The sequence below is a fragment of the Grampus griseus genome (genome assembly GCF_964374135.1).
Source record: "Grampus griseus genome assembly, chromosome: 12".
Classification (NCBI taxonomy): domain Eukaryota; kingdom Metazoa; phylum Chordata; class Mammalia; order Artiodactyla; family Delphinidae; genus Grampus; species Grampus griseus.
The window spans coordinates 6,355,077-6,380,190 of record NC_139006.1 but is presented as its reverse complement, the minus strand read 5'-3'; the positions used below and the strand labels follow the sequence as shown (position 1 = coordinate 6,380,190).

Genomic DNA, 25,114 nt, shown 5'->3' with positions numbered 1-25,114 from the left:
GAACCGAGGCAGACTGGCTCTAGAGTCCACACAGTTAGTTACGCACTCCAGACCCTCCCTCAGTTATGGGACCTTCTGGGACCATCCCTCTCCTTTAGCATGAATCACCGTTTTAAAAAAAAATCGAGATATAATTCACTTACCATAAAATCCACTCTTTTTTTTTTTTTTTTTTTAATTGGATGTGCCACGCAGCTTGTGGGATCTTAGTTCCCCAACCAGGGATCGAACCCATGCCCCCTGCAGTAGAAGCATGAAGTCCTAACCACTGGACCACCAGGGAATTCCCAAGATCCACTCTTTTAAAGTATAAAATTCAGAGAGGGACTTCCCTGGTGGCGCAGTGATTAAGAATCCGCCTGCCAATGTAGGTGACACGGGTTCGAGCCCTGGTCCGGGAAGACCACACATGCCACAAAGCAACTAAGCCCGTGTGCCACGTCTACTGAGCTTGTGCTCTAGAGCCCGCGTGCTGCAACTACTGAGCCCAGGTGCCACATCTACTGAAGCCTGCACGCCTAGAGCCCGTGCTCTGCAACAAGAGACGCCATAGCAAGGAGAAGCCCGCACACTGCAACGAAGGGTAGCCGCCGCTCGCCGCAACTAGAGAAAGCTCGTGTATAGCAACGAAGACGCAACGCAGCCAAAAAATAAATAAAAGTTAAAAAAAAAAACCATTAAAGAAATTCAGAGATTTTTAGTACATTCAGAGTTGCGCAACCATCATCACTATCTAATTCCAGAACATTTCCATCACCCTGAAAGAAACCCCGTACCCACCAGAAGTCACTCCCCATACACTCCTTTCCCCAGTCCCTGCAACCACCAGTCTGCTTTCTGTCTCTACTCTGGACATTTCCAATAAATGGACTCATACAATATGGGGGCTTTTGTGTCTGGCTACCTTCACTTAGCATGTTTTTGAGGTTCATCCAAATTACAGCATGTCTCAGTATTCCATTCCTTTTTATGGCTGAATGATGTTCCACTGTATGCAGAGATCATATTTTGTTTATCCATTCTTCAGTTGATGGACATGTAGATTGTTTCCACCTTTTGGCTGTTGGGAATAGTGTTGCTATGAACATTTGTGTACACGTTTTTATGTGGTCATATATTTTAAGTTTTCTCGTGCATATGCCTAGAATTGGAATTGCTGGGTCACATGGTACATTATGTGATTATTTGACTAATGTCTGTCTCCCATACTGGCTGTAAGCTCCATGTGGACAGGAACCAGTTCTCTATTTTATCCCCCATGCCTGCAACACAGTCAACAATTATTTGAATGAATGAATGAATGAATGGCAGATGCCCAGTAACCACCACCGAGCTGGATACCCTGGGCTAGAATGCTGGGAGTCCTGGGTTCCAGGCTCAGCCCTGCCTCTGCCCAGCTGTGTGTCTTCTAGCCAGCAGCTGGCCCTCCCTCGGCCTCCTATTTCTCTCAAGTGTAATGAGGAAAAAGCAAGGCAGCCTGGCCCCCCTCGAGCCAGCCTGCAGAAGCCAGCTTCCCACTCACCACAGGCTCCTCCTCTCCGTTCTGGCTGAGTTCGCCCTGCAGCCTCTCTCTCAGCTTCCCGAGCTCCGCCCGCAGGCTGCCCATCTCCTGCTCCTTGGTTTGCAGATCTGCCTCCAGTTCTACCTTCTGTTCGATCAAGGCCTTCCCCTGGGCCTCCACCACTGTGACACGGTGCCGGAGGTCGTGGTTGATCTTCATCAGCCGGGTCTGCTGCTGCTGCAGCTGTAGAGAGATGAAGGCTATTGGATAGGGCCGCCACATCCAGTAGCACATGTTGTGTACTGCACAAGAGCAAACCATCTACAGGCGTGCCATTCATACTGTAGATGCCTTGATTTGTTTGAAATTTGTTCACGTTCTTACAACTCTGTTGATGCCAGAGATGGGCCATGTGTATATTTACTATGATAATTTTATGATAGATGGAAGATAAGTGTCTTGTTAGTATATTATGACAATTTCCCAACAGAGGGAAGTAACATGCCTTGAGAAAGGGGCATCTTTTTCTAATTTAGGCAGAGACACCGTATAGGTTCCCGGAGCAGCCTGGACCATGCTGGGGCATGAAGGGGATGGGCTGGAGGAAGCCTCAGAGTCAGAGCAGAGGCTGACCGGGCCCTGGGACCTCCTCAGTGTGTGGAAAGAGTCAGGTCACTGGGCAGTGCCATGTTCCCTCCTACTGCGCCAGTGAAGACTCGGCCGAGGGTCCTCCGCACGGCAACTGTTTCAGGGCTGGGCCTCTCAAGCCGTAAGCAGGATCCCCACCCCACGGAGCCCATGGAGTGAGACTGACGGGGAGAAGGGGCGCTTCCTGAGGGGAGGATCCCGTCTCTTGCTGGTACCCACTGGCCGGGAGGGCGGACACAGGGCCGGGGCTCAGCACTTACAGCCTCAACATCCTCGTTCTTCAGCCCGAGCTCCCGATCCTTGGCACGGATCTCGTCGCGCTGTTTGTCCACCACCTCCTTCAGCTTCTTCATCACCTGCCGCTCCCGCTCCGACATGCCTGGGGTGGGGTGAGAGGGACCCGTGGGTGTGTCCACCTCCCTCCGCTGCTTAAGCCATCCGGCGGCTCCCCATCGAGATGAACCTGCCCCCCACCTCCTCCTGGACTCACCTCTGCTCGTCTGCCCCTCCCCAGCGCCTGCTTTCTGCCCCTCCACCCTTCCCCTGCTCATCCCCACCGCAGGGCATTTGCTGTTTCCAGCTTCCGCAAGTCCCTTCCTACCAACCTCCCCCAGGCTGGCTCCCCTTGATTCTCAGGCCTCAGCTCAAAGTCACCTCCTCACAGAGGCCTCTCCTTCCCTGACCACCCCCCGCCAAGTAGCCCCCTCCTCCCACCTCATCCATCCCCTCACTTTTTACAATGGCTAAGTGTCTGGTACATCCTTTCATCTAATGAAAGATGATACTGCATAGTGATTCACAGGGTCGGCTCTGGAGATCAAACACCGGTTCTCCCATTTATTAATTGTGTGGCGTTGGGCTACCCAACCTGTGCCTCAGTTTCCACATCTCTAAAATGGGAATAACAGTACCTACCCCATAGGGCTGCTGCAAGGATTGCTCTTGTTAATACACATGAAGCCAATATTGAAGAAGATGTCTGGTACACAGCAGGTGCTCAAAGGGTGTTGTCTGTTCTCCCTGCCCCTCGTCCCCCAAGTATACGGTCAGCCCAGGAGGCAAGACCTTGCCTAACCTATTCACTGTGTATTTCCTGGACTAGCATAGTGCCTGGCACACAGTAGGTGTCTGCTCAGGGCTTTGGTGAATTAAGAAACGTGCGGATGGATGCTGTATTAGTTTTATGTGCTGCTGTAACAAATAACCAACAAATTTTGGTAGCTAAGAGCATCAGAAATTTATTTTCTCAAAGTTCCAGAAGGCAGAAGTTTAAAATCAGTCCAATGTTGGGAGTTCCCTGCTGGCCTAGTGGTTAGGATTCCGGGCTTTAACTGCCGTGGTCTGGGCTCTATCCTTGGTTGGGGAACTGAGATCCTGGAAGCCATGCAGCACGGGCAAAAAAAAAAAAAAAAAAAATCAAACGTCAGTCCAATATCAAGACGTCACCACATCTGTGCTCCCTCTGGAGACTCTAGGGGAGAATTTGTTCCTGGCCTCTTCCAGCTTCTGGTGGCTGCCAGCGTTCCTTGGCTTGGGGCCCCATCACTCCAGTCTCTGCCTCTGTGGTCACATGCCTCCTTCTCTTCTGTCTGTGTCAAATCTCTCTCTGCCTCCTTTTCAAAAAAAAATTTTTTTTTTGGCCATACAGTGAGGCATGTGGGACTTCCCCAACCAGGGATTGAACCCATGCCCCCTGCATTGGGAGCACAGAGTCTTAACCACTGGACCACCAGGGAAGTCCTCTGCCTCCTCTTTATAAGGACATTTGTGATGGCATTTAGGGTGCACCCAAATAGTACAGGATAAATGCCCATCTGAAGATTCTGACTAAGTTACATCTGTAAATATTTTACCATATAACGTAACGGCCACAGGTTCCAAGGATTAAGACCTGATATTTAGGGGGCCTATTATTCAGCCTCTCATAGGCACTAAGTCTGAGAGCTAATCCCCGCTCCCCAGGAGACCAGAGCTGGGGAGAGTGGTAGTCAGGCTCAACCACAGATTAACAAGGGAGAAACCATTGCTTCTCTCCAATTTTCCTCCCCTATGGGACTCAGGGGACATACCACTAGACGACCAGGCCCTGGGGAAAAGAACCTATGTGGGTGATTCCTCAGCTATTCTCCCCATGGGACTCCCTTCTCTAAGCCGCTCCATCCCAGCTTTTCCGCTGGCTGCCCTCCTCATGTCCTGGATATTCCCAAGCAGGCAGTCACCACGATGAACGAGCATTCATGGTGCGTGTCTAGAACGGTGTGTGATGCTGCTGGGGCTACAAACCCAGAGAAGACCCAGACCCTGCCCTGGATGAGCTGGAGGCTTTATGTAACAGGCACAAAGGCAGGACGGTCCCAGAAGGCAGCCATCCTGTCTCAATCGTCTCTGTAGTCTGGGGCTTCATATGCGGTAGATGCTCCAGGCTGGCCGATGGAAGAGGGACTAGTTCCCCTCCACGTTCCCAACGTATAGCTCACTCCTACTAAGCCCAGTAAGGATAAACTGCTTTACACCCTCGACCCTATTTCATTCTCACTCCCAACCACTGGAAATGGGTATTATTGTTGTGGCCATTTTAACATTAGTCCCATTTTACAGATACGGAAAACTGAGGTCCAGAGACAGACTTGTTCAAAGTCGCACAGCTAGGCTCTGGCAGAGCTGGGGCTCAAACTCAAGTTTTCTGACTCCAAGTCCTGTGTCCTCTCCATGATGCCGTGCTGCCTCCCCACTGGGGGACAAGACTCAGAAGCTCCTGGCAGGTCACCAGAATGTGTCACCATGGGGCAGACTCCAGCCCATACTTTGTTCCAGACAGGGCCACCTGCTGGGAGTACTCACATTTTACTGTGCATACACGTTCGACATTCATTCCTCAAGTATTTATCGAGCACCTGCTGTATACCTGACACTGAGCTAATCGCTCAGGGTCATGATGGCAAGTAAGTGTGGTACAATTCTGCTCTCACCAACTTACAGGCATTAGACAGATGTGTGTGTCATTACAGACCATAACAAGTACTGTGAAAGACTCAACGGGGGCTGAGAAAGAATGATGAGGGAGACCCAATGTAGACTGCGGGTGCAGGAAGGCCTCTTGGACAAGGGTCATTAATGCTGAGACCGGAAGGGGGGAAGGGCAGCCAGGTGACGCGGACGAGCGTTCCCAGGCAGGGGCCCTATGGGAGGAGACCCTGCATCTGAGGCGCTGGAGGGCAGTGCCAGTGGCCGAAGCACAGTGGCCGAGGGGGTGATACAGGCTTGAGCTGGGAGTGAGGCTGGACCGTGCGGGGCCTCGGAGGCCAGGTGAGGAGGCTGGATTTTCCTCTAAAGGGGAAACAAGAACCTCAGGATCTCAACACGTAGAGCCTGCACGGAGCTGGAGGGTCAGGCCAAGGAGACCAGGAAGGGACAGCCATAGAGGAAAGACTTACAGGAGGGCAGGGGTGCCTGGTATGCAAATGAGACGAGCTGGAAGGAAAGGAATTGTGATGAGAAAAGCTGTCAACTGAGTGACTGGGAGGCCCTGAAGGCAATAAGGGTGACTTTGAACGCCTGGGTTCCATCACAGCATATGGCCTCTGACTTCTGAAGTGACGTTAACCTCGCTGAACCTCCATTTCCTCACCCGCAAAGTGGGGACATGCTGATGTTTTTCTTTTCTTTCTTTTTTTTTTTTAATTTTTGGCCACGCCGCTCGGCATGCAGGATCTTAGTTCCCTGCCCGGGGATCGAACCCGTGCCCCCTGCAGTGGAAGCACAGAGTCTTAACCACTGGACCACCAGGGAAAGTCCCATGATGCTTTTCTTTATTCCACCTCTCTGACAATGCTGTACATATAAAATATGTACACTAGGGAATCACACAAGGCCATGAAATAGGATCTTTTCCTACTGGTGGGCCTGGGGCATCCATTCTGCCCCTCAGACCACTCAGCTTCCTCCTTGGACCTCATACCAAGCTAGGAGGCTGAGAGATGCAGAGAAGCTGCACAGGTCCCTCAGAGATGCCAGCCCAAGAAGGAGTGGAGAGGCAGGGATGGAGAGAAGGGGCAAGCATCCTCACCAGGACGGCTAAACTGAAAAGGACTGTCAATGTAAGTGCTGGAGAGAAGGCGGAGCAACAGGAATGCTCGTCTGAGCTGCCGGGGGGGTTGCTACTTGGGAAAACCAATAGGCATCACCTACTACTGCTGTTACACATCCTCTGTGAACCAGCAGCTGATGCTGGGCATAAACCCCCACAGGCCTTCATGCACAGTGCACGTGATAGCCAGCAGAAGGATGGTTCAATAAACTGCAGGAAGAGCGGACACTACGTGGCTATTTAAAAGACAGGTACACTGGTAAGCACAGTAGGGACAATCCGTACAGCACAAGACGTGCAAAAGCATTCACAGCAGCTTCATTCATTATAGCCCCAAACTGGAAACTGCCATGATGCCTATCAACAGGAGAACGAATAGGGACTTCCCTGGTGGTCCAGTGGTAAAGAATCCACCTTGCAATGCAGGGGACGCGGGTTCAACTAAGATCCCACATGCCTCGGGGCAACTAAGCCCACGTGCCACAACTATTGAGCCCGCGTGCTGCAAACTACAGAGCCCATGCGCTCTAGAGCCCGTGCGCCACAACTAGAGAGAAGCCCAAGCACTGCAACAAAGAGACCTCGCACCATAAGGAAAGATCCCGCATGCCTCAACAAAGATCAGGGAACCAAGGACTTCCCTGGTGTGTTGCAACTAAGACCCGACGCAGCCAAAAAAATAAGGAAAATAAATATTTAAGAAATAGTAGAATGAATAGATAAACCTTGATACTAACAAGCAATGGAATACTATACAGCTATGAAAAAGAATAACTACACGTTCCACTTGGAGTTTATAAAGTCAGTTATTTCTTCAGACACTCCTTGCTCCTCAAAGGATGCTCTTCAGCTGGACTCCTGAGACGAAGGGCCCCCAGACTTGCAATGGGGAAACACAGGGCCATCTGGGGGTTCTGGGCACCAGGTGTCCCCCTCCCAAAACTCCTGGGCCACTGCTGCAAGGTGGGGCCTGGGCCTGGGCTAGTGTGACAAGAGGACACTGCTAACGTCTCCCAAAAAAAGCGCTCCTTAGACACAGTGCATGAGCGAGTGTGTGTGTGTGTGTGTGTGTGTGTGTGTGTGTGTGTGTGTGTCTGTGTGAAGGAGGAGGGCTGAAATCAGGTGTAGGCAGAGTCTGTGAAAAAGCCACGAAAGTATTCACTGCTCTCTGAGCACCTGTCCCGCAAAGGCTCCAGGCAGGGGCATCAAGGGCCCAACTCGTGAAATTTAATCCTTGGTAGGGGGCAGATTCCACTCCTGGAGAAATCAGGTGAGCAGAACAGCTACGTGGGGTGGGCGCAGGGGAGCATGAGCCCAGAGAAAGGAAACTTGGACCTGGAGCCCAGCTACATCCAAGTTCCCCGACCAGGGATTGAACCCGGGCCACCGCAGTGAAAGTGCCGAGTCCTAACCCCTGGGAACTCCCAAAGCGCCAGGGAACTCCCAAAGACAGCAATGGGTTTTTTTGGCTGCACCTCACGGCTTGTGGGATCTCAGTTCCCCGACCAGGGATAGAACCCGGGTCACGGCAGTGAAAGCCCAGAATCCTAACCACTGGACCATCAGGGAACTCCCCATCTGTCATGGGTGTCGGTAGCTGTAGGACTAAGAAGCTAGAGAACAAACGGCAAAGAGCTTAGAGTCTGGAGCTAGATTACTTGGACTCATTCCTGGCTTTGCCACTTCCCTTGCAGCTGAACTTGTGCCTTGTGCCTGTTTTCTCACCTGCAAATGGGGATCACGTGGAGGCCCCACCTGGGGGGCTCTCGTGAGGCTGCATATGTTAATCTACATGAAGTGCTCACAACAGGCCTGGCAGAGTAAGAGTCTCTAAGTGTTAGCTGTTATTTTATCTATAAAATAGAAATGCCAGTTTTCCCTGTTCCAAAGGTTGCTGCTAAGTCCAAGCGCCGTTACGAAAGTGCTTCGAAAAATTAAAAGGTTAAGTGTTTTTAACAGACTCACAGACATAGACAAAAGCCAGGAGAGTTCTGAGTAACTGTTTAGTCACCCCAGCAATGCAAGACCCTGGGATCTAAAAGAGACATTCGGGCAAGTGCACAGAGAAGCAAGTGCAAGGTCAGTCCCAGGTCCCGAGTCTGTAGTAGTGAAAACTGGTAATGATCTAAACATCCACCAGCAAGGAAATGATTAAACAAGTACTTTCCACACAATGGGACACTATGTAGCCAGTTAAAAGAAAAAGGCAAGGGCTTCCCTGGTGGTTCAGTGGTTAAGAATCCGCCTGCCAATGCAGGGGACACGGGTTCGATCCCTGGTCGGGGAAGATCCCACATGCCGTGGAGCAACTAAGCCTGTGCGCCACAACTACTGAGCTTGCGCTCTAGAGCCCGTGAGCCACAACTACTGAGCCTGTGTGCCACAACTACTGAAGCCCGTGCACCTAGAGCCCGTGCTCTGCAACAAGAGAAGCCTCCGCAATGAGAAGCCCGCGCACCGCAACGAAGAGTAGCCCCCTCTCGCCACAACTACAGAAAGCCTGCGCGCAGCAACGAGGACCCCATGCAGCCAAAAACAAACAAATAAATAAATAAATTTATAAAAAACACAAAAAAACGACCTTTTTTTTAAAAAAGCAAAAGGCAAGTGACAAAGTCACAGCAGCAGTATTCGCAATGGCCAAAAGATGGAAGTAGCTCAAATGTCCATCAACAGACGTATGGATTAAAAAAATGTGATCTATCCGAATGATGGAATATTATTCAACCGTAAAAAGAAATGAAGCACTGACACAGGCTACAATGTGGATGAACCTTGAAAACATGATGCTGAGTGAAAGAAGCCAGACACAAAAGGCCACATATTCTATGAGTCCACTTATATGAAATGTCCAGCATAGATAAACCCATAGAGACAGAGAGCAGACTGGAGGTTCCCAAAGGCAGGCGGGAGGGGGGAGTGGGGAGTGACTGCTGTGGGTGCAGGGTCTCCTTTGCGGGTGGTGAAAATGTTCTGGAACTAAATAGAGGTGATGGTGACACAACATTATAAGTACATTAAATGATGTACTAAATGCTACTGAATTGTACACTTTAAAACTGTTAATGTTATGTTCTGTGACTCGCTTGTCAATTTTTCTAAAAGGGCAATCCAAACAGTAAACACGTAATTATAATTTGTTAAAAAAAGAAAGGCAAGTGACAATCCATACAGCATAATCCCTTTTATTTTAAAAACAAAACACATTCCCTGCAATGTCAACGCCGGCACTGCAGGAGATTTTTCTTATTTAAAAGCAACACGCACGTGGAATATGTGTGTAAATGCAGAGAGAGGGATGGTCTTCCCTCTGGTGAGTGAGGAAGGAGGCAAAGGGAATTCTCGCGTTTTTCTTGAGTTTTGTTTCAACTTTTACAACATGAATGAATACATGTAATAGTTTCTATTGTTAAAGACCAAAACCACCACCAACACCCACAAACCCATACTGTCTGTGCCCCTCAGTCTCTACAAGAAGAAAAGACCCTGAGAAGATTGAGCCGCTTGCCCCAAATCTGCTAGTTAGTGGCCATTTGGAGCATAATCCGGGTCTCTTAGTACCAGACCCACACGTTTTTCACTCCCCCAGAGCCAGAAAACCGCTTTTGATACCGGATGGTGATGATCACCAGTGTTTATCAAGCACCTGCCGTCACCAGCTACTGGGCTCAGCGCTCACCACGGATGAAGCGGTGCTCAGACCCCCTCGGATCCCTGTGTTCACCCCTTGCCCCTCTTCAGTGTGCTTTTTTTTTTTTTTTTTTTCTGTACGCGGGCCTCTCACTGTTGTGGCCTCTCCCATTGCGAAGCACAGGCTCCGGACGCACAGGCTCAGCGGCCATGGCTCACGGGCCCAGCCGCTCCGCAGCATGTGGGATGTTCCCGGACCGGGACACGAACCCGTGTCCCCTGCATCGTCAGGTGGACTCTCAACCACTGAGCCACCAGGGAAGCCCTTCAGTGTGCTTTTGCTACTGACCAGGCACCCTGGGCTCCCTGGCTGGCAGGCTCTGTAAGAAAGTACAGGTCCCATGCCTACGGGCGGGGCAACTCTGAGGAGTAACTCACACCCCAGAGCTCGCTGCCTTGCATGGACTTGGTTGGGCTTCCTCCTTTCCCTGTCCTGATTCCTCCACTTCCCCAATAGTCTTTTCTAGGGCTGCTTCCTTAATGAATCATCTGCAGAGGAACATCTTCGCCTCAGGTCTCCTTCTAGAGGATGCTGACACAAGCAGAACTTAACTCATTTTATCCTCCGAATCCTTTACGAAGTAGGACCCCTGCTGCCCGCCTTGTGTCGCCGATGAACCTCAGCTGCACAGTAGCTCGTTAACTTTTACAAGGCCACACAGCTAATACCAGGATTCAAGCTCCGGCAGCCTGGCTCTAGGAGCCACACTTTTTTTTTTTTCTTTCACGTTGTGGTGCATCAGTGCTTTTTTCCTCTTTATGGCTGAATGATATCCCATTACATGGACAGACCATCTTTTGTTCACAGTACTTTTAAAAAAATATTTATTTATTTATTTGGCTGCGCTGGGCCTTAGTTGCAGCATGTGGGCTCTAGTTCCCTGAGCAGGGATCAAACCTGGGCCCCCTGTATCGGGAGCGAGGAGTCTTAACTACTGCACCACCAGGGAAGTCCCCAGAACCCACACTCTTGCGACCACTCTACTGCCTCTCAAAGTCTCACAGCCCAAGCTCCTTATGTTATCAGCAAGCGTACTGGAGAGAATAATGTCCCCTCAAACTTCACATCCACCTGGAACCTCAGAAGGTGACCTTACTTGAAAATAGGTCTTTGCAGATGTAATTAAGTTAAGGGGAGGTCAGGCTAAGTGAGGGTGGGCCCTAAATCCAATGACTGGGTCCTTATAAGAGAAAGGAGAGGGAGAGTCAGATCCACAGACCCACAGAGGAGGCCACGTGACAACAGAGGCAGAGCTTGGAGTGACGCAGCCACAGGCCAAGAGTCGCCACCTGGAAGAGGCGGGAGCTTCTTCCCCTAGAACCTTGGGAGGGAGCACAGCCCTGCTGACACCTTGATTTTGGACCCCTGGCCTCCAGATCTGTGAGAGAATACATTTCTTTGTGTGAAGCCTCCCAGTTTGTGGTCATTTGTTACAGGGGCCCCAGGAAACTAATAAAGCAAGCATACGGAGAAAGTCCTATACAGAAGGTGCACAGACGACTTCTATTGAGGTGAAATTCATATCAGCCACTCTCGGGTCCCACGGAAGGTCCACCTGGTAGGACAAAAGCGACGTAATTGCCCTCAGGGCTATCTTTTTTTTTAAAATAAATTTATTTATTTATTTTTGGCTGTGTTGGGTCGTTTCTGTGTGAGGGCTTTCTCTAGTTGTGGCAAGCGGGGGCCACTCTTCATCGCGGTGCGCGGGCCTCTCACTGTCGCGGCCTCTCTTGTTGCAGAGCACAGGCTCCAGATGCGCAGGCTCAGTACTTGTGGCTGACGGGCCCAGTTGTTCCGCAGCATGTGGGTCTTCCCAGACCAGGGCTCGAACCCGTATCCCCTGCATTGGCAGGCAGATTCTCAACCACTGCGCCACCAGGGAAGCCCAGGGCTATCTTTTTTTTGTTTTTTTGCGGTACGCAGGCCTCTCACTGTTGTGGCCTCTCCTGTTGCGGAGCACAGGCTCCAGACGCGCAGGCTCAGCGGCCATGGCTCACGGGCCCAGCCGCTCCGCGGCATGTGGGATCCTCCCAGACCAGGGCACGAACCCGTGTCCCCTGCATTAGCAGGCGGACTCTCAACCACTGCGCCACCAGGGAAGCCCCCCAGGGCTATCTTTTATTGACTAGTTCTGCGTTTGATGCTGTATATATTTTTCTCAACAGTCCTGGGTGTCAGGAGTTGCCACACCCACCTTACAGGTGAGGAACCTGAGGATGGGAACAAGGTGACCCATTGGTAAGAGTGGTCTGAGATTTAAACTGAGGTCCACCTCACTCCACAGCCCATTCCCCTTATAATAGACTGTTCTACCCAGGCACATCTCCAAGAATATTCTAGCTCTGTGTGTCCAACTCAGCAGCCACTAGTGGCAATGGAGCACCTGAGATAGGACACGTACAAATGGACATGTGCTGAAAATGTAAAATACACATCAGCCATCAACAGATGGGTAGATCAACAAAATGTGGTCTGTCCATTCAATGGGATATTATTCTGCCTTAAAAAGGAAGGAAATTCTGACACAACTACAACATGGATGAAACTCAAGGACATTATGCTCAGTGAAAAAAAACCAGTCACAAAAAGACAAATATTGTATGATTCTACTTATGTGAGCTACCTGGAGTAGTCAAAATTATAGAGACAGGAAGTAGAATGCCAGTTGCCAAGGGCTGGGGGAGGGAGAAATGGAGAGTTATTGTTTAATGTGGACAGAGGTTTACATTTGCAAGATCAGTTCTGGAGTCTGGTTGTACAACAATGTGAATGTTCTTAACGCTGCTGAACTATACACTTAGAAATGGTTAAGATGAGAATTTTTTTTTTAACCTCTTTATTAGAGTACAATTGCTTTACAATGGTGTGTTAGCTTCTGCTTTATAACAAAGTGAATCAGTTATACCTACACATATGTCTCCATATCTCTTCCCTCTTGCATCTCCCTCCCTCCCACTCTCCCTAACCCACCCCCCAAGGTGGTCACAAAGCACAGAGCTGATCTCCCTGTGCTATGCGGCTGCTTCCCACTAGCTATGTATTTTACATTTGGTAGTGTATATATGTCCATGCCGCTCTCTCACTTTGTCCCAGCTTAAGGTGAGAAATTTTACGTGTATGTTATCACAGTAAAACATACATATATATATTATATTATATATAAATGAATAACCCACCAGATTTCAAAGACTTAATATGAAAAAAATGCAAAATACCCTACTGATAATTTTTAATTTTTAAAATTTTTATTTATTTCTTTCGGCTGCACCATGAGGCTTGCAGGATCTTAGTTCCCTGACCAGGGATTGAACCCAGGCCCTCAGCAGTGAAAGTACAGAGTCCTAACCACTAGACCACCCGGGAATTCCCCCCAACTGATCATTTTTAAATTGATTACATGTTGAAGGATGATATCTTGGATCTACTGGGTTAAATAAAAATATTAGTGAAATTACTTTCACCTGTCCTTTTCACTTTCTTTTAATGCTACACCTGGAAAAATCATAGTCATATCTGTGGCTTGCCTTACATTTTTGGGTAAAAGGAGAAATATGTACACAACTGGAAGAGCAACCAGTGTATTGCCTTACATTGTTTTTGGACAGTGCTGTTCTCAGCTGCCCTTCAGAAAATGGATACGTGGTCAGTTTTCATCCTCTCCTGGTGACAGAGTTGTTTGTCCAGAGACCAAGAATTTTCTTCCAGACGCTTGAGTGTATCTCTGCACCCCCATGCCCCCAGTCCAATTGCTTCCATATCTGTAATTCATCTCCGCATGTGCTAACTAGTAGTTTCCAGGTGCTGACAAGACGATTTCCAAATACAAGAAGTAGGGAAGTGCTTTTTAATCTGGAGACTTCCAGGGAGGGGGAGACAGGAGACTGGCAGGTGCTCTGAGCGCACTGCCCAGTATTTTTTTTAAATTAATTTTTATTGGAGTATAGTTGCTTTACACGGTTGTGTTAGTTTCTGCTGTACAGCAAAGTGAATCAGCTATACGTACACATATATCCCCTCTTTTTTGGATTTCCTTCCCTTTTAGATCACCACAGAACACTGAGTAGAGTTCCCTGTGCTATACAGTAGATTCTCATTAGTTATCTATTTTATACAGAGTAGTGTATATGTGTCAATCCCATTCTCCCAATTCATCCTACTCCCCCTTCCCCCCTTGGTAGCCATACGCTTGTTCTCTATGTCGCAGTGCCCAGTATTAACGGCTGGGAAAGCAGCACTGTTCCGGGCAGGTTGGCTCTTCTAAGCGGGCATCCCAGCCCACTCACCCCCTAAATCCTGTTTGCCCCTAGGCCTTGCCCCACTGCCTAAAGTGGTACCAGACACACAGTCTAACTTCATGGGCTGCACCTCCTCCCAGGGACCCCCCCGGCCCAGTGTCTGTTCCTCTCACAGGTGGAAGACATGCTTTTGCCCTTATTGTGTTCCCATGGCTTCCCAGGCAGAATAAAAATAACTGTGAAAGGCATGCCTGGCATCTGCCCAGTTTCTCCACTAGGGTGAGGGCTGCTGTCGAGCTGAACACCGGAGGCTCCCCGAGCTCACACCCGGGAGCTGGACCCACGCGAGATGCCAATTAAGTGCGTCTCAGATGGTACCCGTGTGGGCTGTCTGATGAAGAGCCCAGCAGGGATGCAGAGAGCCGAGGCCAAGCTCTCCCACACGGGGGGTGCCGTGTGCACACACATGCAACCGAGCACCTTAGGGTGTTCGGGCCCGTGCCTGGGGGACCTGCGGCCTCTAGGGCATCACTGGGGTAGGCAGGGGGAGTTCCAAGGTCACCCCTGGAGGCCTCTGGGTGCCCTGCAGAAATGTCACAGACCAAAAGATGGCTATGGGGACATCCCTGGTGGCGCAGTGGATAAGACTCCACGCTCCCAATGCAGGGGGCCCGGGTTTGATCCCTGGTCAGGGAACTAGATCCCACGTGTGTGCCACAACTAAGAGTTTGCATGCCACAACTAAGGAGCCGGCAAGCCGCAACTAAGGCCCAGCACAACCAAATAAATAAACGAAATAAAATAAAACCCACCAGACCATAAGGTAGGATTCCAAACGATATTAATTAGGGAGACGACTAACATTTAAAAAACAACAAAAACAAAAAAAACAAAAGGTGGCTGTGGGCACCTCACTAAGTTCAACACAGTTACCACAGGACTCAGCAATTCCATGCCGAGGTATATACCTCAAAGCACCGAAAACACATGTCCACACAAAAACATGAAGGTACCAGAACCTTCACAGCGGTACTCTCCACAATAGCCAGAAGTTGGAAACAACTCAGCGTCCATCAGTGGATGAATAGATAAACAACACGTGGTCCAAACAGACAACGGAGTGCTGCTAAGCCAGAAAGAGAAAGGATGCACCCTCTCAGCCTGTTTTCCTCCTCTTTTCAAAAAGGAGATTGGATTCGATAACAACAGCTCATAGTAACAACAGTTAACACTTGCTGAGTGTGGGCACCAGGTACTATTCAGTTTACACGTATTAATTCATTTAATCCTCACAACAACTTTATGAGGGAGATATGGTTATTGCCCCCATTTCTACAGGGGGCACTTAAGGCACACCAAGGTCAAGTGACTTGATCAAGGTCCCTCAGCCAGTAAGTATTGTGTTAGGATTCACACTGGGCAGTCTGGCTCTAGCACCAACACTTATCACCACTACGACTTTTGTTTTCACTGCACGACTCAGATCTCAACAAAGGAAACCCAAGGAAAAGAGGATGCCAGCAACCAGGTCAAACAATTCCTTTTTCCTTGGTCCCTACGGTCCTTATACAGTGTGCTACTTATTCTCACAGAGTGGTAAACACGAGTTCTGAACTTCAGGCCCCCACGGAAGTCCACCCCCTTCCCAACAAACGTGAGGAGGGGGCTTGTATAGGGACCCAGGAAGTTCACCCAGACTAAAGAGTTGGGCCTGAGATTCCTTGCGATCAGAGCCAGCCTCTGAATGAGAAGGAGGCTGCTGGGGGGCCCACAGCTGATGCAGCGCACGGGGGCCCAGGCCAAACCCCTCTGTCTGTCTTTGCTTCTCCAGCACCAGCAGAGGCCTGGAGTCAAGGTTCTAGATAACTGTTCGTAGGATGAATGACAGTTGGGGGGCTCCAGCACCATTCAGATCTGGGTGGCCACCCTGGGTTGCTCATTGTTAAACGTGTACCCGTGACAAGCACCTCAAATTTCTTCCCAGCACACTTAGAATAAAATCCAAACCTTGGCCTCTAAGGGGCTATGTGATCTGAGCCCTGCTGACCCCACTGACCTCATCTTTAACCACCCTTGGCCTTGATCATCTTCTGTGACACTGGTCTCCTTGGTTTCCATAAACAGTCATGCCCCAGGGCCTTTGCACCTGCTTTCCCCCCAAGATATTTGCATGGCTCACTCCATGACTTCATTAGGGCTCAAATGTCACCTCATCAGAGAGGCCCTCCTTGATCACCATATGCAAAGAAGCACCCCACCAAGTCACCTCTATCATATCCCCCCCAGATTTTAGTTCTTCCATAACCCTGGTCAGAATCTGGAACTGTGTCATCTGTCTGTTTACATAGTTATCACCTATCTCCTCTGCACTAGAACATAAGCTTCCCGAGGGCAGTGGCTTTGTCTTGCCCAATGTGTATACCCAGTGCCTAGAGAAGAGGCTGGAAAAGTGAGGACCCTCGAACAATTTGTCAAATGAACCTCTCGGTTTCATCACCTGTACACCAGGCTACACAATGTCTCTCGGGTAGAGTGATGGTGAGAATCCAAATGACATGAGACACCATTGCTTGGGGACCACGCTCCTGTCACTCGTGATGCCGGTGATGGCAGTGGGAAGAGCCTTCCCCTCACCTCCCATGCTGGCCCCTCCTCTTACCTTCATGCTTCTGGAACTCCTCCTCAGAGAAGCTGACGTCCTTGTGGGAGAGGTTGGTCATGAGCTGCTTGTTCTCCTCCTGCAGCTGGGCGATCTGGGAAAGGAGGTCTTGCGCTTCCCCTCGCCACACGTCCTCCACCAGCTCCAGCTCCTGCGGGGGTGAGGGGCCGGAGTGGGGTCACAGCCTGCTCAGGGCAGCAGCCTTACCCCCCTGACCCTCGGGAGCAGCTCAGGGCTGCTGGGGCTTTGGGTTGTTCCCTTCTCCATGAGAACCAAGCATCGGCAGGTGAGCAGATCAGGCCATCACTAGCCCACATGGCAACTTTACGAAAAACAGAAGGTGTCCTTCCTCTGGGCAAGGCGTGCATTTATGCCGTTAGGACCTGGCCAAGTTAGAAATGCCCTGATGACAACAATGGCATTGGAACTGAACCTTCTAACTGTCTAGACAGGAGAGAGAGGGTGGAGGGGCAGCCCCAGGCTGCAGGGACCCAAACATACCAATCTCTCTAGGGAGGTCACGTCCCTGATCTTTGGACAGACCCTCCATCAAGACAAACCTCTCTCCAAGGGAGAAAGGGGCTGCAAAGATCCCAGGGATACCACCTGGCCCCGGAGCAACCTGTACATCTGAAACAGGAATCTCTTCAAGCAGACTTGGACGACCCACTCTACAAATCTGAGGCTGTTTCCCTTAGTTGGGGAGCCCTACTATAGAAACTCACAGTGAAGAAAACAAAAACACTCATTTGAAAAGATACATGCACCCCTATGTTTACAGTAGCATTCATTATTTACAATAGTCAAGACGTGGAAGCGACCTAAGTGTCCATCAATAGACGAGTGGATAAAGAAGATGTGGTCCATATATACAATGGAATACTACTCAGCCATAAGAAAGAATGAAATCTTGTCATTTGTAACAACATGTATGGTCCTAGAGAGTATTATGCTAAGTGAAGTAAGTCAGACAGAGAAAGACAAATACCATATGATCTCACTTATTTGTGGAATCTAAAAAACAAACCAAACGAACAAAACAAAATGAAAACATTCTTAGACACAGAGAACAAACAGGTGGTTGCCAGAGGGGAGGCGCTGGAGGGGGAGTGAAATAGGTGAAAGGGATTAAGAGGTACAAACCTTCAGTTACAAAATAAATAAGCCACAGGGATGTAATATACGGCATAAGGAAAGTGGTCAGTAGTATTGTAATAACTTTGTACGGGGACAGATGGTTACTGGACTTAGCTTGGTGATCATTTCATAATGTATGCAAATGTTAAATCACTGTATAGCACACCTGAGGCTAATATAATATTGTGTCAACTGTATTTCAGTAAAAAAATAAAATAAAAAAATAAAGGCTCACAGGGTTGAATGTGAGGATAAATAAGATGTCTATAAAAATTATTTTGTGGATGGCTGTAATCAGAGAAACACATAATAACAAGTGTTGGCAAGAATGTGAAGAAATTGGAACCCTGGGCATTGCTGGTAAGAATGTAAAATGGTGCAGCCACTGTGGAAAACGGTCTGGCAGTTCCTCAATAAGTTAAACATAGTTACCATATGACACACCAATTCCACTTGTAGGGTCTGAGAAATGAAAACGTGTGTCCACACAAAAACAGGTACATGAATGTTCATAGCAGCACTATTCATAATCGCCAAAAGGTAGAAACAACCCAAATGTCCATCCGTTGATGAAAAGATGAATAAAATGTGGTGTATCTGGAATATGATTCAGGCAAAAAGGGATGAAATACTGACATATGCTACAATTTGGATGAACCTTGAAAACATGATGCTGAGCAAAAGCAGCTGGTCACAAAAGGGCACACAGTGCTTGACTCCATTGATGGGAAATGTCCACAATAGGTAAATCCAGATACAGAAAGCATACTGGCAGCTTTCTAGGGGCAGAAGGGCTGGCAGGGAGTGAGGAATGACTGTTAATGAGTCTGTGTTTTCTGTTCGGAGTAATGAAAATGTTCTAAAATTGATTGTAGTAATGGTTGCACAGCTCTGTGAATAAACTAAAAACCACTGAACTGTATGCTCTGAATGGGTGAATTGTATGGTATGTGAATTATATTCAGTAAAGCTGTTACCAAAAAAAAAAAAAAAAGAGGTATTTTGTAAAATCATAAACTGTATAGAATGCTGGTTTAAAGCATGGATACTGGAGCCTGTTGACCTGAGTTTGAATTCTGTTTCCGCCACTTACTAGCTGATGTTGGACAAGTTATTCAACCTTAGGGTGCCTTGGAAATGAGGAATACAGTGCTATATCTACCCCCGTGGGGTGTCATGAGGATTAAATGGTTAATATATGTAGATGTTTGGAATAGGGCCCAGTACCCAGAAAGTGCTAAACATATGTCTCCTGATTTCTGGTCCTCTTACAGCCCATCCCAAGCCGGCCCAGGTGGCCGGATGTCAGCATCGCCTCCTTTCATCTTTTAAATAAGTTCCTAAGTCCTATCTCCTTTGTCAGGAAGCCCGCTGCACTGGGGAAATGAGAGGTAATAACGAAGTACTCGCACAGCTGCTTCAAGGTCACCAGGGGAGGTGAAGGGTGGGGCCAGAGGGCGAAAGTGGTGGTGGAATGATGAAGTGGCCACGGGACCTTCCCACAGGCAGGTGTGGGCTGGAAGCTGAATCAGGCTCTTCTTGCCCTGGTCCTCTCTGCTCCCACCTGACACAGGCTGAGCACACAGAGGGCCCCAGTGCTATCTCAAGTGTAACTGGCTGGGGTAGGCGGAACAATGGTCCCCAGAGAGGTCCATATTCTCATCCCTGGAATCTGAGAATATGGAAATTTACATGGCAAAAGGGATTTTGCAGATGTGATTCAGTTAAGGACACTGAGATGGGGAGATGCTCCTGGTTATCCCGGTGGACCCAATGTAATCACAAGGGTCCTTAAAAGTGAAAGGAGGCAGGAAGGGCAGAATCAGAGACCACGTGGGGACTTCCCTGGTGGTCCAGTGGTTAAGACTCTGTGCTTCCACTGCAGGGGGCGAGGGTTGGCTCCCCGGGTCGCGAAGCAGAGGTCAGAGTTAGAGATTTGAAGATGCTACGCTGATGACTTTGAAGATGGAGGAAGGGGTCACAAGTCAAAGGATACAGCTGGCTCCCAGGAGCTGCAAAAGGCAAGGAAACGGATTCTCCCCTAAAGTTGCCCGCAGGAATGAATTTCCTGACACCCGATTTCAACCCAAGTGAGACTCATTTCTGACTTTTGACCTCCAGAATTTTATCCAGTATTACCCATATTGATATTATTCATAATATCATATTACCAATGTGATAATAAACTTGTGTGATTTTTGAGTAAGTTTGTGGTAATTAGTTATAGCAGCAATAGATGAATACAGACTTTAATCCTCAGTTCTTTTTTTTCTTCTCTCAGTGAACTAAAGTTGATGCTGGGGGAGCTGGTTCTTGCCTCTGAGCTGACCATGGAGAATTTGATCTTGCCTCGATACCAGCTAAAAAGGCTCTTCCAGGAAGTGGCCCCTGACCAATCACCTCGTTAGCCTCCTCTCAGCACTGTCTTCAAACTCCTTACGCTGGCCTGTGAGGCCCAGCATTAGCAGACCCCTGTACCTCCCTGACTTCACCTCCTACCCCTCTTCCTCACTCGCTCTGCTCTTGTCACACCAGCCTTCTTTGTGTTCCTTGCACACACCAAGCTCACTCCTACATCAGGGCATTTGCACTGGCTGCACCTCCTGCCCAGAATGCCCCTCCCCCAGATCTCTCTATGGCTGGCATCTACACTTCATTCAGATCTCAGCTCAGATGCCACCTCCTCAGGGAAGCCTTCCTGACTGCCCCATCAACTAGACACCATCCCTGGCCAGTCTCTTTTATATTTCCCTGTTTTATCTTCTTCATGGTACTTATCATAAGCTGAAATTTTTTAGAAGTTAAAAAAAATCTATCTCCTCACACTAGAATCACACCATTCCATTAGAGTAGCCATTAGCCACATGTATCTGCTGAGCACTTGAAATGTCACTGGTCTGAATTGAAACATGCAGTGAGGGTTAAACACTCACTGAATTTCAAAGACATAATAGGAAAAAAAGAATGCAAAATACCTTATTAATAATTTTTTTAACTATGTGTGGCGATGGATGTTAACTAAACTTATGTGGTAATCATTTTGCAATATGTACACATGTCAAATCATAATGTAAGCCTAAAACAAATACAATGTTATATGTCAATTATATCTCAATAAAAAATAATTTTTTACATTGATTACATGTTGAAATAATATTTTGGAACGACTGGGTTTGATAAGATATGTTATTAAAATTAACCTCATCTGGGGAATTCCCTGGAGGTCCAGTGGTTAGGACTCTGCGCTTTCATTGCCGAGGGCCCGGGTTCAATTGCTGGTGCGGCCAAAAAAATAAAAATTAACCTCATCTGTGTGTTTTTATCAATGTGACATGCCACATTATATATCTACGGGACAGCACTGCACTAGAAAGCCAGGTCCTTGAGGGTAAAGACCTCACCTGTTGTGGTCGCCACTGTCGCCCAGAACAGTGCCTGGCAATTAGTAGGTACTCAATAAATATATCTGTTGAATGAATAAATGAACAACGTATGCTGTTTATATCATATGCACTTGTATCTGCACAGCCACTGCTTTCTAAAGTCTCTTCGCGTGTTTTTCCTGTCTTCCCTGTTACCCACCCACTGCCTGAGATGAGGACCTGGTTTTCCTTTCCTTTGCATCACCCAAGTCACCTCGAAAGGCACTTTGCAAGCTGCAGTCGGTCAACAAGGCTGCAGATGGAGTAACCAGGTAGAACATGATGAGACGGTGGCCTAGGTCTGAGTGATGAACAGAGCTGAGTCCGGGGACCTTTTGGGAGGAAGAGTTGGTGGAGGAGAGGGTGCATGCTTTACTGGAGCCATATTTGTCAAGAGAAAGAGAGAGAGAGAGAAGGAAGAAAAAAGGAAGAAAGGAAGGAAGGGAGGGAGGGAAGGTGAGAGGGAGGAATGACGGGATAGACAGATAAGATGAAGGACATGCTAAGATTTCTGTGGAAATAACACCTCGAAGAGCCTTTGAGGCTTACGGGGTGAGGGGAATCAGACAAGTCTCTCTTGATCCCAAGAATATGAAGTAAAGGGGACTGAAGTGGGGATCGGGAAAAAAAGGATTTTGTCCTCCGAATTAGAAAAGATCGTCCTCTGTATTGACAAATGAGCGCTGGCTTTGAACACACTGGTGTTTACTTCCTGGCTGATAGCATTCCAGAAGTGACAAGTGCAGCTGGCTGGGAATTCCACCTGACTCCAGGCCTAGTGGCCTCCAATGGCTCTCAAGGGTGTCTGCCAGTCTGGCTGCGGCAGAACTAAAGTGCTGGGGTGGGGACATAGGTGCCAGGACTTCTTGTGTGACTTGGGCTAAGTCCCTTAGTCCCTGTCAATAAGAGGCAGTTGTATGAGAGGATCTCAAGGTCCCTTCCTTCCGCAACCCCCCGGGAGAGATGGAAGGATCTGGGGTAGGAGTAGGGGTATCTGGGGTGGAGGTGGTGTCTCCAATATCAGCCTAAGAGCCCTCGGTGAAAAACTCTCCCGGCCTAAAAACAATAGTTAACAGTGGTAAGGCCCTCGAAATGGCCCAAGTTTTGTCCTGAGCACTTTAATTCTCACCACAATCCTATGAGATAGGTACTATTATTATCCCCATTTCACAGCTGAGAAAACTGAGGTACAGAGAGACTAGGTGACTTGCCCAAGATCACACAGCCCGTGAGTGACAGGGCTTGAAACCAGGCTATCTAGCTCCCAAGTCCCTGCTCCTGGGAATCTTGACATTAATTACAGGGCAGGGACATTTTCAAGCTCCCAGTGTGATCCTGGAAACTTTGCCTAAGGTTTGGGAGCTTGAATTTCCTACCCGACCCCAGCGCATAGGGACCTTTGGGGGCAAACACAATCAAACCTCCAAAACACTAGTTCTCTTAATCACCCAGGGGTCTGCCCTTAGGTTAAGACTGCAAACACGGCCGGGGCTCTGTTCCTTGAAAAGACACAGACCTCAAAGTACACAGTATGTGATGGCTGGCCAGAGAGTTTCAGAGAGGCCAACTGGATTTCCTGAGGCCACACAGCAAGTCAGAGTCTGCTCAGACGCCCTGATCCCCCAAGGAAAAGCGTTTCCTCCCATTCTCAGTCTGAAGGGAGCGTCCCTGGGCTGAGGTTGGGGCAGGAAACCACACGTCTCCCACTTCCTTCTCCCCAGGCACCTTGTCTGGACTCCCGGCCCAGTGAGGAGTCCCTGATTCATGAGCCCAGCGCTTGTTCACAAGGCAGAGGCTTAGCCTTAAAGCTGCCCCAAATCACCTTCCTCCAATTCAAAGAGGGTGGGGAAGAGGCACTAGAATTACCTCCACTGGGGCTGAGACTCTCAGCACTACCTTGGGACAAATTCCCCCCCGCCCCACTGTGACCCTCAGTTTCTTCATCTGTAAAATGAAGAGAATAATCCCTACCTCACAGAGTAAAATCGAGGTGGGGAAACCACCTCAGGTTAATAAACTAGGAGGAACCCTGGACTGGGGTTCAGGGTTCCTTTTTGAAAATTAGAACCCAGAGACTGGCGGTCAATAAGCTCAGTGACTGGAGGTCACATCCCCTTGGCTCTGGAGGGCTCTGGAGTGGGATGAAGAATGCGGCCCGGTATCACATCTTCTCGGGTAACACTGAAGGGCAGGGGCGCTTATTTCATTTCTGGAAAAGAATAATATTATCTAAGCACTCTAGATAGTATCCCATTTAATTTTCATAAGGTGGGTCCTATTAGTATCACCATTTGATATGTGAGGAAATAAAGCACAGAGAGGTTAAATAACTTAGTCACACGGCTATTAAGTGGTAAAGGTGGGATTGGAACTCAGGTCTGACTCCAAAGAACTACTCTTAATCTCTGGGGGTGCGCAGGCTGGGCAAAAGAGGGCCAGCGGCCTCCCTCCTTCCCTCACCCAGTCCGATCGTCTCTCGTCTATTCCCTGTATACACACGTGTGCACCTACAGTTGCCCAGTGCTGAAGGACCCCTAGGTCCCAGCGGCCACGTTGCCGGGATGGGCAGACTGAGGCCACCGCCCACCTTCTGGTGCTTGCGCTCCTTCTCGATGCGGTCCATCCTCTCCAGGCGCAGTCGGTCCAGCTCTAGGCGCAGCTCGTCCAGCTCGGGCGCGACGTGGTGGCGGCTGACCAGCACCTCCAGGATCTCCAGGACACGCACGACCTTGGGCATGAGGCGCGCGATGGCCTCGCAGCCGTGCTGGTCGATGACCCGCTCGAACTCGTGGCCCACGAGCGACGCGATGTCGTACACGTCCATGACGGTCAGCTCCGCCACGTTCTTCTCCAGCGCCGACTCGGCCGCCAACGCCGACCCCCGGTCCTCCTCCATGGCCCCCCGTCCGGCCTCTCCCCCACCCCGCAAACTAGTGCAACTCCCAAACTTGCCGCTGTCGAGGGCAGCGCCGGGCCGGGCCCACCTCTCGCCGCCGCCGCCGGCCCGCGCTTAGCTGGCCCTCGAGCGAGGGCGCACCGGGGGGGCGGCGGGCGTCGGCATGGGCGGAGGCGGCGGACCGGGAGCCGGGGGTCAGCGCGCGGGGCGCGGGTCTCTGCGCCCGGCTCGGCCCGGAGCCTGCTCCCCAGTGGGGGGAGAACGAGGAGAAGGAGGAGGAGGAGGCGAGGAAGGCGCGCGCGTGCGCAGGCCCGCGGCGCCTCCCAAGTTGGGAATCTGAGTTGGGCGCAATGGAGGCGCGGGGTCTGGCTGGAGAGCGGGCCCTGCTGCCCTCTGAAACAGTCCTTGCCGGCGGCTAGTCCCCACGCCCGGGGCCTGGCAAGGAAGGGCGGCCGTGGCTCCTCCGGGAAACTTTGGCGGCGGCGACGCCAGCTGATCAGCTCCCCCCGCGGGGATACCGCGCGCCCCGCCCCGATCCCGGCCTGGAGAGGGGCGCGCCCGGCTTCCGCCGCCCGAGGGCGCCCCGGCGTCCCCGCGGACACCGCACCCTCACCCACCGGCTCCGCAGCCCCCCGCCCCGCCGCTCCACCCGCGGGACCTTCCTTCCCCTCCCCCCCCACCCCCCGCTCCAGCCGGTCCCCCCCCTACCGCGCGTCCGGACGCGCCGCCCCTCCTCCAGTCAGGTCCTGGCTCCTCCTCTCCCACTCCCGCCCCGGCGGAGTCGAGACTAGCCCAGAAGAGAAGGGGAGGAGGTGGTAGGGGTGTGGGTTGCTGGTCT

At 50.0% G+C, this 25,114-nt stretch overlaps 1 protein-coding gene across 5 annotated transcripts in view; it reads right to left on the bottom strand.

The window, feature by feature from the left end:
- RILPL1 (Rab interacting lysosomal protein like 1) overlaps window positions 1-24,792 on the bottom strand; it is a 44,130-nt gene extending 19,338 nt beyond the window's left edge. Inside the window, exons 1-4 of one of the 5 annotated variants that reach the window (XM_082667758.1) lie at window positions 23,968-24,792; window positions 16,822-16,972; window positions 2,410-2,528; window positions 1,523-1,744 (exon numbers count right to left, since the gene is read on the bottom strand). In XM_082667758.1, coding sequence (XP_082523884.1) covers window positions 1,523-1,744; window positions 2,410-2,528; window positions 16,822-16,972; window positions 23,968-24,276 — 801 coding nt within the window. In that variant the 5' untranslated portion in view covers window positions 24,277-24,792. The remainder of the gene's footprint in view (window positions 1-1,522; window positions 1,745-2,409; window positions 2,529-16,821; window positions 16,973-23,967) is intronic. The other 4 variants (XM_082667757.1, XM_082667756.1, XM_082667754.1 and 1 more) reach the window with 4 other exon arrangements.
- Between the last annotated feature and the right edge of the window lie 322 nt (window positions 24,793-25,114).